Genomic DNA, 20424 nt, shown 5'->3' on the forward strand with positions numbered 1-20424 from the left:
GACTAACAAAACTACACTTTATACTCCTATTTCAATTTTAAAAGCAGTAAGTAATACTGTCTAATCCTTAAAGGATTAGGAGAAAGCTGAAAGAAAAGGCCAGGGTTTCAAAAGACACATTGTAGAGTTCAATTTTGCTGGATTCTTGCTTGGTGTTAAAAAACAAATTGCAAACAAAATTTAAAACACAATACCGTTTATAATTACTCCAAAGAAAATGACATACTTAGGTATAAATCTAACAGAACATGTACAGGATCAGTATGATAAAAATTATCAAATGGCTGGTAGAAGAAAGACCTAAATAAATGGAGAAACATACCATGTTCAAAGGTTGGAAGGCTCAACATAGTAAAAAGATCAATTCTTCCCTAAATTGTTCTATAAATTTAACATTAATTCTTATCAAAATCCAGCAAGGTTTTTTTGTAGACAAGGACAAGCTTATTCTAAAATTTATATGGAATGGAAAGGCAAAAGAATAAGGTAATTTTGAAAAAGAATAAAGTCTACCTATATTAAGGCTTACCTTATAGCTATAGTAATCAACATGGTGTGGTACTGGTGGAGGGACAGACACATAGATCAACGGAACAGACATTCTAGAATACACCAAGTCCAACTGATTTTTCACAATGGTGCAAAAGCAATTCAATAGGGAAAAGACAGCCTTTTAAACAAATGGTGCTGGAGCAACTGAGACAAACACAGGTAAAAACATGAACTTACCCAATAAAGATGTTAAAAAAAAAAAAAAACCCAATAAAGATGTTAAAAAAAAAAAAACATGAACTTAAATGTTACAATGATAAAGCTTTTTGAAAAAAATATGAGAAAATCTTCAGCACTTAGGGCTAGACAAAGAAGTTCCACACTTGACACCAAATACATGACCCATAAAAGGAAAAACTGATAAATTGGACCTCCTCAAAAGTAAAATCTTTGCTCCATGAAAAACCCTATTAAGTGATGAAAAATTAAACTACTGATGGGGAGAAAACAGATGCAAATCACATATCCAAAAAAGGACTAGAATATCTAAAGAATTCTCAAAGCCCAACAGTTAAAAAAAAAAAAAACTCAATTAGAAAATGAGCAAATGACATGAACAGACATTTCACTGAAGAAAATTTGTGGATGGCAAATAAGCACATGAAAATAAGTTTAACATCATTAGCCATTAGGATAATTCAAGTTAAAACCATAAGATATCAGTACACACCTACCAGAAAGGCTAAAATAAGAAAAAGTAGTTACAACACCAAATGCTGGCAAGGATACAAGAGAACTTGGATCACACTCTTACATTGCTAGTGGGATATAAAATGGTAGAGTCACTCTGGAAAATATTTTGGCAGTTTCTTATAAAACTACACATGCACTTACCATGCAACCCAGCATTTATATTCTTGGACACATCCCTGAGAAATAAAAACATGCTCAAATAAAAACCTGTACACATTATTATACAAAGCAGCTTCATTTGCAATAGCCCAAACCTGGAAATAACCCAAATGTGCTTTAAAGAGTGAATGGTTAAACTTGGTACATCCATACTATGGAATACTGAGCAGCAATAAAAAGAATAAACAATTGATACATGCAACAATTTGGATAGACCTCAAAGGAATTATGGTTAGTGGGGGGAAAAAAATCGTAAAAGGTCACACTATACCATTTCTTTTATGTAATATTCTTGAAATAACAAAATTATAGAGATGGAAAATGGATTAGTGGTTGCCAGGTGTTAGGAATGGAGGAAAGAAAGGGAATGTGGCTAAAAAAGGCAGCCTCGGGTTGGAACAATTCACTCTCATGATGGTTACACAAACCTATGTGTTACAAAATTCACAGAACTACATACACATACAAATGAGTGTTTGTAAAATTGGTGAAATCTGAAAAAACTCTGTGGTTTGTACTGACATCAATTTTCTGGATTTAATATTGTACTATACGCAAGATGTCGCCACTGGGGGAAACTGAAGAGTACACAGGAACTTCCTAAACATTTTTTTTTTTGCAATTTCTTGTGAATCTATAATTGTTTCAAAATAAAAAGTTAAAACAAAAACGGGGCAGGTGAATTTTATACCTGGAACAGACATTACTGTGTTGTAAAATACATATTTCTAAATGAGCCCAGGAATAAGTAAAATAATTTAACTTCATGTTAAATAAAAACAAAATATTCTCATTGAAAAAAGAACTGTCATTTTAGGTATTGGTTCAATTCTTAAGAATTTAATTATCAGTAGAAATGTGAAACACTGTATTCTTCAAGGCTCTTAACGAATTGAGCCTGATCGTTTTGACATGAAATACGAAAAAGGAGTCAGAAGTCAACCTTTTTCCTTTTTAGAGCGATTCCATTTTCCAAAATATCCAGAGGTTATACTACAATGAAGTGGTTATTAGAATACTGCCATGTGAAGACTACACCTACTTCTCAACTAGTGCAAAATCATCATATGAATCTCAACAGAGAAGCTATCCTTGACTTTTTCAAATGCTAACTTTTCACTGGACAATCATGACATGTAGGTATGAGGAAAATCTTAAACAGTGGATGATTGATTCCTTCACCTATAAAGGTAACAACGTCTTTTTGCTGTAAAGGATCTTAGAATTAAGGCATATATAGGACATGCAGCTGAGAAGCAACTTATTCAGTATAATATAAGCCACTGTAAACTCTTAAATGCCAAAGGGACATAAATTTAAAAACAAATGTGTTAGCAATTACTACTTCACTATCCCTTGGACCAATAGCAAAGGAATAAAGAATGAAAAAGGTCATTTTATTTAGAATGAGGAAGAGGGAAACACTAGAAAACGTTATGCATTTGGCTCATTCTCTCCTTTGATAATATATTTCCTTTCTGGCACCCAAGGGAAGATCAGGATGCAATACTTTTATATCCCCATAGCCTCTAATACAAGTTACATTCATCACAATAGACCCAAGGCAAGGTTTAATACTTTAGAATATGAAAAATTTGAGCATTACTATATCCAGTACTTTGGAGAATAGAAAAGCAAAGAATATGCCTTTAAAGAGTTGATGGTTTACCTGGGGAGGAAGACTAGTTAGTATTCAGGAATTATCAGCTACTCATTTTTCCAAGTCAGCTGTCATTCATTGCTTCAAGTTTTGCCAGATTCCTCAAATTTATGTTGCATCCCTCTTATGTGCACCCTCTACACTTCCCTTTCAAATCACTCTTCACACCATATCAGAATTAACGTATAAAAACCCTATACAAGACTCTAATCTCTAAAGGCAGAGAACATGTCTATTCTATCCACTGCACCCAGCACAATGCCTAGAACACAGTAATTGCTGATGCAAAGATGAGGCACACTGTTTATTAAGTAAAAAGTGAAGTTTCAAAACAACATGAACAATCCTCGTTAAGTAAAAACAGAAAAAGATAAAATGTCTTGAAGGCTAAGGCTTATATACCATTATCTCTGGATTGTAGAATTTGGAGGAGTTTCGGAACTGTACGTTTTGTGTTATCTGAATTTTCACTGAAATATTTTTGTATCATAGTTGAAAACAGTAAACCTTTTTCACTTGGGGAAAAAAATAACAGAGTTGATAAAGACTTCCTCCTCTGTTTTTCTCATCTACTACCTCCATGCCTCCCAATCATTGCCCCTTTCTTCTAAACCACATCTTCATTTTCTTAGAACCACTTCACTAACTTTTTGTTGCCAGCTAATACACAACGTGAAAGTAAGCAGAAAAGCAATACATGATAAACAAATTAGCACTATTTCCTCCAAGTCAGATTTAGATGGAGAAAAGGAGTACTTTAAACACCAGATGTAATTTCTATTACAAGAAAATCCATAATTGGAGAATACTGCAGCTTCCTTATGAAGGGAATGAACTGCCTGTTGATTGTTATATTTAACTAGTTTTCAATTATTACTACTACTAGACTATAGCAAATGCTTGTCATTTTCTACACCTAAATTTATATTTCTCAATACCAAAACACAAGTATAATTTCTTAAAGAGGTCACTTTCAGTAACTACCTCAAATATTTTAAGGCTGCTTTGCAGAGTTAGCCAAGAAAACCATCTGACATTTTTACTCACTACTCTGAATACCTTATAAATATTTTAAGTATCAATATTACTGACTCTGTTTCCTTGCCAGAACAGAGACTTTACCTCATTCTTTTTAAAACTCAAACTACATTCACATTAGTTTTTTTTCAGTATTTCTTTGATTTTTATTACAACCTGTTTTTTGTTCAACACCATTCAGAAGTATGGACTTTTGAATCCCCAGTATAGAATATCCATCTGGAAAGCCCCAGAAAGCATTCTCTTGAAAACATTTCCAAGTGCTTTTGCTTCAGAATAAGCTTTTAAATAAAACAACACAATGGTTTCCCACTATGTAGGTATTGTTCCAAAATACCAAATACTTCCTTTGTTCAACTAATACCTTAAATCTGCTCTAATTATTATTTTTATTCTATGATAGCAGGTAAGACACATTTTTATTGAAAATTTTCAGCATACCTGCCACAGTACCATCATGAAGAAATATGAATGTTCTAGGTCTTTGCTTGAAGAATGGTGATGAGCAAATGTTTAATAATAAAGAGCAGAAGCTTCTGGGAAATGCCTGGCAGAAGCAACAACTGTTAAAAAATAGTCTTGTTCCATAATCCCATCCTACTCCACTTCTTTACTTATTCCACTACTTCCAAGCATCAACCTTTTCTCCCAATCAAGCCTATCTTCCTTACTGCTCTCTGAACAGGGCTGCTCTATTTAATGACATAACTAGCCTCCCAGGTCCTCAAAACTTAAAGACCCATGACCTGCTCAGTCAAGTACTGTCAACTAATCTCTCTAACCTCTCTCTTAAGTATTCCCAACATCCCCACTGCTTCTACTACCTCAGATTTAAGTAGATTTAGGGACTTCCTTGGTGGCACTGTCTGTGCTCCCAATGTAGGGGGCCCAGGTTGACCCCTGGTCAGGGAACTAGACCCCACATGCATGCTGCCGCTAAGAGTTTGCATGCCACAACTAAGAAGTCAGCCTGCCCCAACTAAGGAACACGCAAGCCACAACTAAGGAGCCCGCCTGCCGCAACTAAGACCCGGCGCAACCAAATAAATACAATGTTTTTTTTTTTTTAAGACACAGTTAAAAAAACAACAACAAAAAAGATTTACCTATATTTAGATTAGCCCTAGCTGGCTTTGTACCTCATATTTCCCTCTAATTCATCCTACATCCCAGTGCCAAATTAATTGTAAAACACAACTTAGCATAGAGGTCCCATCAGAATCCAGGTCATTTCCAGCCTCAACTATGTCACACACTACCCAAATTCTACTGTCCTTTTCTGTGTGTGGTCTTAATGCCTTTGCTTACCGTTCCTGTACTGTGGAATGCCCTAGTGTGTTCCCTTCTCTATAAATCCTGATCATTCATGGTCCAGTTTAAACTCCTTTATGAAGTCTTACCTAATAATTCCTTTCCCCAAAAGTCCTCCACAGCCAGGCCCCAGGCAAAAGTACTCTCTCCCTTCCCTTAAATGCTCTTGCCACTCTTGCCACTTAAAATAGGTAAACAAATACATTCTAAGCTTCCCAGCAAAGAGAAAGAGATAATTATATCTACTTCACATTTTCCTCCTGGTAGTGTCTTCGAAAACAGTAGGCCCTCAAATATTGAGTGAAATGTTCATTCTCAACTCCAGGCCTGTTCTTACCCTGTTCCCTCATTTTGAACTTAGCTTTTCTTTCCCTTAGCCTCTATTTAACCCATCCTTCAAGGTACAACCTAAGAAATATTACACCAAATTAATCTCATTTCTCCAGCAATATAGCACATATTTGTAGATACCTGTAGTCATATGCTGTTTCCAAACGTTGCTTCTCATGTTTATATCCTAAACTCCCCAAGACTGTACCATTCTCTAAAGTATGCTCATTGAACTCCCACCCCACCACCACCAAAATTCCATCTCCTTGAATTTATTTATGCTGTTTCTTATCCTACCCTATTTTCCGCCCATCAAAATCCTATCATCCTTGGAGGAGGGATGGATTGGGAGTCTGGGATTAGGAGATGCAAGCTACTATATATAGATAGAATGGATAAACAACAAGGTCCTACTGCACAGCACAGGGAACTATATTCAGTATCCTGTAATAAACCCTAATGGAAAAGAATATGAAAAAGAATATATATGTATAACTGAATCACTTTACAGCAGAAATTAACACAACGTTGTAAACCAACTATACTTGAACAAAATAAATTTTTAAAAAATCCCATCATCCTTCAGAGCCAAGTTCAAATGAGATTCCCTTCAGTAAGTCCTTCCCTAATGCCTCTCTTAGATTTACTCTTCCTATGGAACTCTGTACCAATATTCCATAGTACCTAATCTATTTCAACTCAAATTTAGTTCTATTTATGTTTGCATCCTCCATAATTTAAGAATTCAGAGCAGGACTCTTAATATTTCATTTTTCTCTTACAAGCAACTCACAGGTATTCAAAATATAATTGCTGCATTTAAATAAACAATAATACAAAATGGTTTGAAAAACCATTTTCAGGAACTGAGGCATACAAAAATATCCTGCAATAATACTGAAGTAGGTTGAATTGAGTCCCCCAGAAGATAGAAGTCTGAACTTCAAGTACTTATGAATGTGAACTTATTTGGAAACAGGGCTTTGTAGGTGTATTTAAGTTAAGGATCTTGAGATAAGATCATCTTGGATTTGGTGTGGGGCCTTAATCCAATTACTGGTGTCTTTATAAGAGAAAGGACAGGGAGATTTGATACAGACTAAGGTTGTATAAATTGAAGGCATTAACTGGAATGCTATGTGTACAGCCAAGGAATGTCAAGGACTGCTGCCTACCAGAAGCTAAGAGAGAGGCATAGAATAGATTCTCCATCAGAGGTTCCAGAAAGAACCAACCTTGTCACCACCTTGAGTTCAGACTTCTAACCTCTAGAACCATGAGAGATAAATGGATTTTGTTTTATGCCAAGTTTGTGGTAATTTTTTTTTTTTTTTTTGGCGTTACGCGGGCCTCTCCCCATTGTGGCCTCTCCCGTTGTGGAGCACAGGTTCCGGACGCACAGGCTCAGCGGCCATGGCTCACGGGCCCAGCCGCTCCGCGGCATGTGGGATCTTCCCGGACCGGGGCACGAACCCGCGTCCCCTGTACCGGCAGGTGGACTCCCAACCACTGCGCCACCAGGGAAGCCCAAGTTTGTGGTAATTTTTTATGGCAGCTCTAGGAAACCAATATATATAGTTTTTTAAACATCCAGAAAAATAAATTTTTTATCTTCAAAAATAAGCGCAATAATGAAGTTCTTAAGAAATAAACAGGTTTTGAATTTTATTTAACTAAAACTGTATTTTACCTAAACTTATGACATGGTTGATAAGCAGTGGCTTACCTTAAACTGAGTTTAGGGCAACCTCTCAATATGAAATGTCTTATGTTAAAAGTACACAATTTTAAAAGATGTAAAACCAAAGTTATACCTACGTATACTATAATTTAAAAAATTCATCCCAATTCTCAATATAATAATCATGATGAATAGATGAAGTTTTATGAGGTTATTTTCATTACAATATAAATCTTAATGTTCTTAATGGTGAAGGTTCAAAATTTCAATGTAACAATATTAGGTATGGGTCAATATTTTAACACTTATATCATGTTTCTAAGTTATCTAACTTTTGCTTTTCTAAGTCAGAGTGTGCTTAAGTAACACAAAACTGATTTCAATAATCCTAAAACAATAACAAAGCCATCAAATTCAAAATATAAGTAATTGCATACTTTGTTAATCTGCTTATCTATGACACTGGCATTTTCAATTAGCAGATAAAATTTTATTATAACAAGGCTAACAACACACATAGTTTTTCTAGAAAGGGCCCCCAAATAAACGTAAATTATATTTTAAAACACTGAGTCTTACATTAAGTACTACTTTTTAAGTACAAACTTTTTTTTTAATATTTTCAAATTTTTAAAAATTATTTCAAAAAAATCAAGAGTTTGACCCTACTGAGACATTTTAAATTATACCTTCCACATAAAGGCAATAAACAGCATAGGTAACTTAATTTTACACATTTTCCTGACTTATTTAACCAAGAAAATAAAACAAACTAAATTTAGCTGACATACAATTACATAAATTTAGTAAAACAACTATTTTCTTAGAAATTGTGATCCTCTGAAGCTTGACATTTTAAAGTTTAATTGCGATCACACAATTTCAGCCTTTAAAGTAGTAAAAAGTTAAATTACTACTATTCAATTCTTGTATTCATTTAACCTATAAAGTCATGAGGATTAGTATGGAATTATTGCTCGGACTGAAATACTATCTCCTCTCTATTCCTTTAGACTACTTTTGTGACTATTAAATATGTTCATGTAATAACACCACCGTCAATTTGCTATTCTCTAAAATAATACTGTTCTTATATGACAAGTCCAAACTAGACAAAAAACGTATTTTCTCTTTCCCATAATGCACAGATGGCATGAGCCAACTCTTAACACCTTGTTGGAAAGGAAAAGCCTATTGGCTCATCTAATTTTATGGAGGAACAGTTTGGATTCCTGCAGCCCTTTATCACCAAATCTCCTCCAGAACCCAAGAGCATATCTATAACAAGTTCACTGATTTTTTTTGGGGGGGAGGGGTGTATGCAGTTTTTACTATCTTAAGACAAACTGAGATCAATCTTAAGACAAACTGAGATCAATCAGAGAGCCACAAAATAATCAACCTACTCTAGCCTATATTACAGTCTTACCTCACTTATCCAGGAGTCGAGATTTCAAACAATCTCCTAAAATAGGAAGCATGAAAAACAAAAACTTGTTCATTACTCAAAACAAGGATGTTGATTGAAAAAAAAAGTGCACAACCTAAAAGTTGAGAATTATCTTTTATTCGGTGGACCTACTGAGGACTGAAGTCCAGGATACAGCCTCTCAGCTATCTCCAAGGAACTATTGTGAAGAGTCAGATGACCAAAACAAGGATATGGAATAGGACTAAGGTGCCAGGTGAAGCCTTCATCTCAAGAACAATGACACTTCCTTAGTCTTAAAAAGACGTGATAAAATGTCTCTCTTCTCATCATAGATCAAAGTTATTTTCATCATTGCCTTGGCATTTCCTCATTCTGAAACTGCTTTTGCATCTTCAGAAGACATGTGCAAAATGCTATACTGTAATGTATACAGATAAATTACATTTTTGCACCAGAGAAATGGATCCAATCTTACAACCAATGGCCAAACTTACTCCAATAAATGCATTTTCCACAATGAAAAGCTAGAAAATAGTGGAAAATTTGAAATTTCATCATTATAGTGGTTGCTGGCTCTGCCTCAGCTACATAGGAATATATGGCTTCTATTGCAACCCTATTTTGCCATGGATTCTACAACCAATTAGAGTCTTCTCAATTAGGCCTTTAAATTCCTAGATGAACAGACAAAGCCTTGTATGTCACACAAGATGGAATACAGAATGAAGAATTTTTCCAACTCTAAGTACCTGCAAATGAAAGATTTTTATTTTCTATATTCAATTATTCAATGACAGTTGAAAAACTATCTTCATTGTGTTTGATAATAGAAAACCTGATGCAGCTTATGATCATAAACGTTTCAATCAATAAAATGTTAAATAGTAAAAAACAAAAAAACCTCGTTTTGAGTAATGAACAAATATAAGAAAGACATTTACTTTTTCTCAAAGGAAATCACTTTTTTAATTATTTTTTTTTTATTGGGGTATAGTTGTTTTACAATGTTGTGTTAGTTTCTACTGTACAGTGAAGTGAAATAGAGCTCCCTGTGCTATACAGCAGGTTCTCATTAGAAAATCACTCTTGAGCCATTACTCAAGAATCTGAAGATCAGAACTGTGGGTAAGAAAAGGTTTAAATTTTTACTTAAGTGGTTATCTATTTGTTCCAGAAAACTTCGCTTAAATTCTTCCCAGTCTACTGTAAATTAAAAACGTTTAGAAGCTAGATGGGAGAGAACGGAAAGGGAGAAAGCTGCTCAACACACTGTGAATACACATGGATTATTAACATGGGGACTGACACAAAAGATATGTGAAAAGTAGACAAATATAAAAGCACCACCTAGGCTACGTCATTAAGAGTAAGGGCTAGGGCTTCCCTGGTGGCACAGTGGTAAAGAATCCGCCTGCCAATGTAGGGGACACAGGTTTGAGCCCTGGTCCGGGAAGATCTCACATGCCGCAGAGCAAGTAAGCCCGTGCACTACAACTACTGAGCCCGAGCTCTAGAGCCCACGAGCCACAACTACTGAGCCCATGTGCTACAACTACTGAAGCCCGCGCACCTAGAGCCTATGCTCCGCAACAAGAGAAGCCACCGCAATGAGAAGCCCGCGCACCGCAACGAAGAGTAGCCCCTGCTCGCCTCAACTAGAGAAAGCCCGCACGCAGCAACAAAGACCCAAACACAGCCATAAATAAATAAATAAATAAATAAATAAATTTTAAAAGAAAAAAAAGAGTAAGGACTAGATTCCCTTAACCACATCTGGATCCCTGAGAATAGCACCATATTACAGCAACATACAATAAATGAACGTTCACAATCTCTCAGTAATTAGGAAAAGGTTAGCATGCTAAGAATAGTGTTTTTAAAAACGTGAAGTACTTCATAACTAGAAAAATCTTCAATAAAGTTGCATTTTAAATGTTTCTGGTCTTTAATGGTTTAAAAGTTGCTTATAAAGAGGTTTAAAAAGGTTTAAAAGTGGTTTATAAAGAGGTATCAAGAATGGGTTTCTAACTAACAATAGAACCACCATACAACCCAGAAATCCCACTACTGGGCATATACCCTGAGAAAACCATAATTCAAAAAGAGTCATGTACCACAATGTTCATTGCAGCTCTATTTACAATAGCCAGGACATGGAAGCAACCTAAGTGTCCATCGACAGATGAATGGATAAAGAAGATGTGGCACATATATACAATGGAATATTACTCAGCCATAAAAAGAAATGAAACTGAGTTATTTGTAATGAGGTGGATGGACCTAGAGACTGTCATACAGAGTGAAGTAAGTCAGAAAGAGAAAAACGAATACTGTATGCTAACATATGTATATGGAATCTAAAAAAAAAAAAAATGGTTCTGAAGAACCTACGGGCAGGACATGAATAAAGACACAGACGTACAGAATGGACTTGAGGACACGGGGAGGGGGAAGGGGAAGCTGGGATGAAGTGAGAGAGTGGCAGGGACATATATACACTACCAAATGTAAAACAGATAGCTAGTGCGAAGCAGCTGCATAGCACAGGGAGATCAGCTTGGTGCTTTGTGTCCACCTAGAAGGGTGGGATAGGGAGGGTGGAAGGGAGATGCAAGAGAGAGGAGATATGGGGATATATGTATACATACAGCTGATTCACTCTGTTATAAAGCACAAACTAAAACACCATTGTAAAGCAATTATACTCCAATAAAGATGTTAAAAAAAAAAAAAAGAATGGGTTTCTAATGGCATAATTCTTCATTGGAAAATTTATATCCAGAGGTAAGAAAAGCATAGAAAGTCTAAGATACATGGTTATGCAAAATTGTAACACCAAAGGGAAAAAAAAGCAATGGAACCGTTACAGATATGCTCTTGGGTTCTAGAAGAGATTTGGCAATATAGGAATAACAGGAACCAAAACTGTGCCTCAATCTTAAATGAACCAATAGGCTTTCCCTCCCAAAAGTCTCTCCAAAAAGCTTCATTTCCTTAAACTTCCATGTCTACTCAAGGAAGTTTAACTTCAGGGATATCTAAGCAAGTTTTACATATTTTCAAAGGGGACCCAAATTCTCACAAAATCTTGTTTTTGTCTCAAATTCTGTACAGGAAAAATTTCCTTACATTCCACTAATTCTGTATAGGAAATTCTAATCCTTCACTAAGTATGTACAATATTATTAATACTGGATGCTGCTATTATAACTTCATTTTGAGTAACTTTCAATGTAATTTATTTACTTATATAAATTGATTCTAAAATTATATGTGCAATTTTTATAAACACATAACAGCATGTAAATATTTAAAAATTCAAACGTGGTATTTCTCCAACAAAAGTAAAACATTTGAAAAACTTAATTTCTTAAAACAATTTTTTTGGTGAGCTAACTTTGAACCTCTGCTTAATAGAAAAAAATTACTTTTAACTAGCTGCTAGATATTCATTCAGATATTGTCAACATTTTTTTCTTTTCAGTACCTAACACAGTTAGTGATGGGTTAAATAACCTTGAAAACTAAATAACAAAATATAAACTAGCTTTATTTAATTCTCCAAGCTCAGGTCACACACAAAAGCACTTAGGATCAAACATAAATGACATCACAAGGGAGTTAGTAGAAGCCAATACACATGTGCAGACCCACCTCTGACAATGTGAGTTCAAGACTGAACAATCAAAGTCCTCCAGAACATAGCTATACATTTGCCACGGTTTCACAGCACCGATCTTAAAATTATTTTGTGTATGTTCCTTTAACTCAATGTCAGTGCTGCTCTTGTGATATTCAAGAAAAGTCAACGAAAGTAACTCAATACTAAGATTTTTGTCAGGTAGAGTTGAGTGAGCTCTGGAGGGCCACAAACCATTATCTCAGACTTTTTTGGCCCCCCCTCCCTATGCCATAAACCAATTTGTGCCCATATTCCCCCCCACTGGGAAAGCATGTTATAGGATAGGGGGAAGAAAAAGGATCAAAACCTTTCGGTAAATAAAAGGAACAGAAATTAAATTTATGATTTTAAACAGGATATAGTTTTACTTTATGCAGTAAGTACATCTTGTCATCTATGAAGGTTTTATTCATTTGTTTGCTTGCTTAAATCCAGTGGAAAACTTTCTTGAACGAGAAATCACATTCCTTGAAGATACTGCAAAAGTGAGGAGTTATTACTAAGCATCTATGCATCATCTCCAACAAAGAGAAAATGCAAGGGTTAAGAGCAAAAACCACCACTCCCTGGTGGTCCACTGGTTAATACTCCACCTCTGCTCCCAATTGGGGAACTAAGATCCCACATGCCACATAGCGAGACCAAATAAAAAAAGCAAAGAGGGATTTTGTTGGGTAGAAGTGAGGCAAGGGGAGAAAATAAGTGAGCTGGTTAATTTGCAGCCTTATTCTAATTTTAAATATAAAGAGAGCATAATATTTTGATCTAGTTATTGCTCCAAGATATTTTGATATTACAACTTAAAAGTTACTTGCTCCCATCTACTTGTTATTTAGTGAGCCAGTTTGCTTTCACAACGTCTCCCACCTCCAAACTTATATCAGACAGATATCTAGTTTCTTAACTGCTACTAATTATAAAAGAATCCCATGATAAAGTTCTCACTTCACATTTAACTGTCAAGTTTTTATTTCCCTGAGGAAAGAACATGACTGATCAACTGCCACAAAAGAAACTGAAGGAGACTTTTGGGAGTATATTCATAGAGGTACTCAAATATAATTAAAAAGGAAAACTTCCCCACGCAAAGAAGGCATTTTTACTATTTCCCAACGTTGTACAGACATCTTCCTTTGCCATTACATTCTCATTCAAACAACTCTAGAACCAGATTATAAAAGTCTGCTATAACTATACAAGTCAGATCAGGTTCCAACCAAAACTTAATAGTACCTAATAAAAACTCAATCAAGTAGCCCAAAACACAGAATTAGTTCTACACCAACACTAACAGAAATCTTAATACATACACAATAGAAACCAAACATACCTTGCAAAATAAAACATGGAAAAATACCCTCAACTCACATATCAGTGAACATTCACTTCTGTTAAACATTTAGTAACAAAATATATCCAGCAAGATCTGTCTTCATCACTCCCACATTAGAATCTATAGAATAACTCTGATAGCTCATATTCTGATCTAGTTTGATCACCTAAAGGCCTAAGAATCCATATTTACCCATGACTATGAGTGTATTTATAAAATACATTTGTTTTGAATAAAAATGGAATTAAAATGAATAAGGTATATTATTTTCACATCTTTTCTTTCTGTAGCCTGGGGCAAAGCTTTTCAGGGGAAAAAAAAAAAAAGGAAGTCCTTTTACATGAACCCTGACACCTTGTATATCCTTAAGAAGAAAAGAAAACACAGTTGAAAAGTCTGAATTTTTTTGAAGTTTGGGGACAGGGTAGATACAGGAAGATATATTGTCTTTCAAGTATAAAGTGTACAAGCTGCTAAACATAGTTTACTTCTTTACAGGATCATTTAAGATGAACATTCAATAATTATTAATATTTATTTGGGGGACAAGTGGAAAATGAAAGCAAAGTTTTATAAAGATTAATTCAAATGAACATATTTACAATGGAACTAGAACTCCTTGTCTCCCTGGCTAAATAAAAGCCGTCATCTACTGCACCAGTGTGTATTTTCAGGCAAATACAGAAGCAAAACTCATTAGCTCTTTAAAAAATACACACATTTAATGTTGGTCTGTTTTAATCTAAGTAAAGCAATTCCAAAAATACAAACTGAACATCAGAGCCATGTGAACCACCATGATAAAATAAAACAAACATTCACAATAATTACGTCTAAAGACAGTTCAGCTTAATAAATCATCTTCCAAGTATGCTAAAGAAAGAATTACTAAAAATACTGCTGGTGTTCAGTTAGAATTAAAGGACTTTGGGAAAAATGAAATAATATGATACACGTGGAGTGAATAAGGTTACACGGGATTTACATTTTCCATTACCCCTAGATATAAACAAACATTCAAAATCAACACAAACTCTGTGTGTTATTCAAAATATTGCAGCTGCAGGAAAGGCAACTTTAAATTAATAGCTAGGGGAAAATCAAGTTTTGGTGGAGGTAAACAGAAGTGACAGTTCTTAATTTGCACTTTTGTAAAGCTCATTTATACCTGGCCAACCAGGAACCAAATGCAGGACTACGAAGTTCTCTGCTTCTTTTGGCTATAATGTGACAAGAAAAGGTCATCTTTTGAAGATGCTTAAAGAAATAAAGCAACTTTCTTATAAACAGTCAAATAATCAATCAATGGAATAAATAAGTACTAACCCACATTTTTAACCGCTCTGTAATCACTACACTTTACATATTTTTCATTTTGGTGGCAAATTCTCCAAATTTTAGGCTAAAATCCACCAATCACTTTTAAGAGTAAAATGAATAGCCACCAAAATAAGAATATTCTTCTGTTTACTCTTTGGCTAAAAAAGAAAACAAACAAACAAAACAAAACAAAAAGGAACAGAAGACAGCTCTAACACTGGTGCTAAAAGAAACTTGTTTTTCTTTTTTTTTTTTTAACACATGTAAAATAAAGTTATCAATTTAAATCTTGGTATGCTGTATAAAAACAAGAGGTAATGTTGTAATAAAACAGCAGTTGTCTCTGCAGGCAACATACTGTTTGTTAACCCTGTGCAATAAAATACTTTGTTCATACTACACTTATTCAACATGACTAACAGTTACTACAGACATTTCAGGAATCTTCACGGGACTCCTATAGACTTACTGTTAAAACTGAGAGACATTTACAATCATAATGTGCCATGAAAACTTGAAAACGTTACTTCTAGTAGGAGATAATATTCATACTATTTGAATTTGTTTTAGGTACTGAACAGCTGAGTTACAAGGACTGAAAGTGAAAAGCATTCGAAAAAGCCCATGAACACTGTTGTTCACACCCTTCTTCAGAACACACTAAACTTGTCTGACACATTTCTCTTCATACATAGCAAGCAACAGCACCCAATAAAAGCCTGAGAAGAAATGCTGCTGTGTAAATACTGCAACTATTCCTGAAAAAAGAATTATGGGATATATACTCCAAAGCTGCCCATTCCCATAATTTGTATTGCATAGGTCACATAATCAATCACACACATATATATACACACGTGTGTATATATATGCACATGCAAAGAATATATTAAGACGACAATGAAGTCTAGTCACAGAGCAATTTACAGGCTCAATATATTTTTTACACTTTGAAAGAAAATTTCAATATTTTACAGTCTTTTAGTAGGCATTATATACACTGCACTTTATGAATTCTAAAAGGTATTGAAATAAATTTTTTCCAACATTTTGGTAACAAAACAGACAATGTTTCTCCAAATACTTGTGCTATCTATCTACATGATAAGTTTGCTCTGATAACCACTAACCACAAAAACTGACTCAATGGAATAATTAGAAAAATTATCTAACACCATGCATCGGTTTGAATCATTTTTAATATCCTATCCTAGAAACATTCTACAAATCTTAAGATTTAAAAAATTAAGTCTCTGTTCTGATTTTTAAAAGATATCTTTTTATGACAATATCCATAACATTGACAAGTACATGTTAAGGCTAGTATTATCTCCTTAAGTGACTTTTTTTTTACCTTTTTTTTTTTTAAGAAAGATAGTAAAAGCCAGACTCCTTTAGGGCTTTGAACTGTACCTACAGAAAATGAGAGTGCAGTGAACATAATGTTCAGTCCTACAGTCAGGATGCAGTTGCTCCTTCCCATTCCACAAGATACTGCACCTTTCCATCAAGTGTCACCCGACGAGCCAATACTCGGTATTTTTCACCACATGCTATTCTACCTGCAGCACCAAAATAACTGGTAATGGAGTTTTTTAGATGATTGAGTTGTAACTCCTGATCTGCTAAGTTATTCAAAATCTCTGTGTTGAGTTCATCAAATTGGTAATCTTCTTTGCCTTCATCATCCTTTACAATTTCTGAGTTCTGAGTCTGGAGTGCTCTTCTTGGAAGACGACCCCTTCTCCTCCGTAAATGTGGTATTGCAGCAGGCCAAGATCTTCCTGTACGAGTTCTTTTTCTGGAGTCAGATAATCTATAGAACAAACAAGGCCACAATTGTCTACACTTGCTGACATAAAAATCAGCCAAATCAAAACAACAAATGCTATATAAAATGGATTATCACTCGCCTTCATTAAATTCAATCACCTTCTTGAGGCTGACCTTTGAAGAGCTTTTCTTCCTTAACTATGTACTATTAAGCTTAAAAGAATCAGAGGAAATTTTTGATTTATGAGGCCAACGAGGCAAATTCTTACCAAGAGGATTTGTAAGTCAGGTCTTGTCAACGTTTTTATCATTAAAAAGAAGACAGTTCATTCATTCATTCATTTATTCATTCAATTCAAGAAACATTTAATAAGCACCTACTACATACAAGACACCTTTCCATGTGCTTAAACAGATGGCAGAACTAGTATAAAGATTCTCTTCGTTACTAATTCTAGGCCTACTGTTAAGTAAGAAATAAGCCTAAACTAGATGTCAGGGTACCTTGGGTCTAGCTCAATATGATATCGGCCAAATTTAAATCTCTTATCCTCTGTGTTCTCTTAAGTGAAGAGATTAAGTGAAGGGGTTGAACTAGACAATCTTTGAGTTCAGAAATATAATGATTTTATAAAATAAAGTCAAAATATAGCATAACAGGGGCTTCCCTGGTGGCACAGTGGTTGAGGGTCCGCCTGCTGATGCAGGGGATGCGGGTTCGTGCCCGGTCTGGGGGGATCCCGCATGCCGCGGAGTGGCTGGGCCCGTGAGCCATGGCCGCTGGGCCTGAGCATCTGGAGGCTGTGCTCTGTGGCGGGAGAGGCCACAGCGGTGAGAGGCCCTCGTATCGCCAAAAAAAAATTTAAAAAATAAAATAAAATAAAATAAATAAAGCATAACAGCTAAATTCAAAGATTTTATAATCATACTGCCAAAGTTAAAATCCCAGCTCTGTATACTTGCTAATAAACATGCCATCTTGGGCTTGTTACAAAAACCTCCTAAGTCTCAGTTTTCTTATCTATAAAATGGGAACAACTCAAAAGATTGTTTTAAGAATTAAATAAGACGATGTACCAAAAAAAAAACGTATGTAAGCTTAACACAATGCTTGGCAAGAGGCAAAAAAAAAAAAAAAAAAAGCTCACATTATTATTATTCACAATTCATTTAAAAATGAGTTACATTTTAAGCCTTTAAATACTTAGAATTTTATATGATTTACAAGAGCAGTTTTTGAATTGTGAACAAAAATTAAACAAGAGGAAGTATAAAACCTAGAAGCTCATAGCTCTGGCCCCAAGTAAACTAAACTTTTCTTACCTGATACATCAAACTTCAGGAAAATGTTGCCCTTCTGAAGAGTTAGGTTAAATAAAATATTAGAGGGGAAGTCTACTATTGATAAAAATCCTGAGTTTAAAATCCTTTTATTAATAAAAGGATCTGTGTTCCTGATTCCAACTTATTAAAAAAAATATCCACACTTGTATATTAGAAGCATAAAAAGGTCTCACAGAAAACAGCACACCTATAAACACCAGGATACCTCTTCTCTGTGTACATAGCAAAATTCCTGACAAATGTGAAAATTTTAATGTCTGTGCTCTGAAAAGCAAAAATATTCAGATGAATATCAACAACCTAAGGAATCAACATATAGATTGCTTCTCAAAAGCTGAAAGACAAAATTGTATCACTTTCAATTGCTAAAAATTTATTTAATAACCACTTTACAAAGAAAAAGTCTACAGGAAAATTAGTCAAGGATAAGAACATAAAATATCTACCCATAATGCCTGGAAATACTAGACGAGGTAGTTTCTTTTGCACTGGAAGCACCCGTGAAATCCACATCTGAGGTATTGGATGAATGTGCAGTTCCCTCAGTTCTCCTGAGACAAAAGAATTTAAATGGTATAACGACTATATTACATAACAGTAGAAATATTAATTTCCCCCCCAAAAGAAAATTCCTAAGGTAGGAGAAAATAACTTTCTATTTACCCTATAGAACAAGGTAAATCCAAAGTAGGATTCTCTGAAATTGATTCCTTATCCTGGAAAATAAAAAAACACACCTAAAGCATGGTTTCTAAAGTAAAGATATTAGTTTCTCAGTAATTTCAAGTAGACTTCCTCTCTGAGAACATATGCCAATATATCCTCTTACCAAAGGTGGCTCAGCAGTCTTCTGAATCATTTTTCTTGTATATGGGCCAGGTGGACGACCTACAGACTTTTTCTTTCCTTTTTTTTCTATGCCATTGCTTACTTCCCTGAAACATAAAACCATTTATGTATTTAACCTCTGCACAAAGAAAACAAAAAGACAATGGACAATATACACTATCATAGCTCTACTTATGTGATAATTAGATTATACTTATATTTTGACATTAATGGTAATATAAAAACAACAAAGTTAAATCTACAAGTTTAGTCAAGTTCATAGATAATACATTCTAATTTAAATACTTCTTAAGAGATATTTATATACAAAAGGTTTAAGAAAAAATTCTCTAATACAATTCTGAAAAATACATACCACCTAAAATTTTTTTTAAAAAACACAAAATGAAACAAAAAAATACTACTATATTAGATGGAAGATTCAAAAACTCCTTAAAGTTCAATTATTTCATTTAGGTTGTTACTATGTAGGTACTTGGGGGATGTTTCAAGAATTTACTATACTAAAAGTGATTACCAATTTAGTAGTTAACCTCATGGAGCCAGGAAGTATCTATGTTAAAACAGAGTAGGTATAAACAGGGACATCCTGTGGGTTCCTAAATGATGCTAATCAGAAAGAGAATGAAGCCCGGGGTGGGAGAATGTAAAGGAAGAAGGAATCCTTCATACTGGGCAGGGGAGTCATTCAAGGACAAAATTAGAAAGACCAAGAAAACCATTTTTGAGACACAAAGGCAAATATCAAGCAATAGGAAGGGGAAAAAAGCAATAGGTCAAGAACATCTCTAATTAATAGAAGGGAAGAATGGCAAATATCAATACACAGAACATCCATTTCATTTATGCAACAAACATCTCCATATAAAGGGGATACTAACAATAGGAATACAAAGACATCCCCTGTGCTAAGGGTTCACAATATAGTTTGAAGGTGACAAATGTGTATACAAGCAGGATAATAAAATGGTTTAAGTGCTATAAGAACATTATCCAGGAACATTCAACTTAAAAACAAGGTAAAGGAACAATATTATATAATAGGCTAGAAAGAGGTGACTGGAGAAAACTAGGAAAGACTATCCCTCCACAAACCAAACTAAGGTTGGGGAAAATAAAAGTGGAAATACAAGGAAGGAGAAGTAGAGAAGCATAACTAGAACTATAATCAAAAGTTTCAAGGATAAGATGGATGGGGTATACATTTTTTTGTTTTTGTTTTTTGGAAAGATGATCACCATTAACATTTATAAAGGACCCCTGGACT

At 34.6% G+C, this 20424-nt stretch overlaps 1 protein-coding gene across 3 annotated transcripts in view; it reads right to left on the reverse strand.

Moving 5' to 3' along the window:
- Positions 1-14572: 14572 nt before the first annotated feature.
- MTF2 (metal response element binding transcription factor 2) overlaps positions 14573-20424 on the reverse strand; it is an 85820-nt gene continuing 79968 nt past the window's right edge. For all 3 annotated transcript variants that reach the window (XM_004263029.3, XM_004263032.3, XM_049714390.1), the window contains 4 exons: positions 19138-19243; positions 18972-19024; positions 18755-18859; positions 14573-17007 (listed from right to left, as the gene is read on the reverse strand). In XM_004263029.3, coding sequence (XP_004263077.1) covers positions 16650-17007; positions 18755-18859; positions 18972-19024; positions 19138-19243 — 622 coding nt within the window. In that variant the 3' untranslated portion in view covers positions 14573-16649. The remainder of the gene's footprint in view (positions 17008-18754; positions 18860-18971; positions 19025-19137; positions 19244-20424) is intronic.

This window comes from Orcinus orca, chromosome 1 (genome assembly GCF_937001465.1).
Source record: "Orcinus orca chromosome 1, mOrcOrc1.1, whole genome shotgun sequence".
Lineage (NCBI taxonomy): Eukaryota > Metazoa > Chordata > Mammalia > Artiodactyla > Delphinidae > Orcinus > Orcinus orca.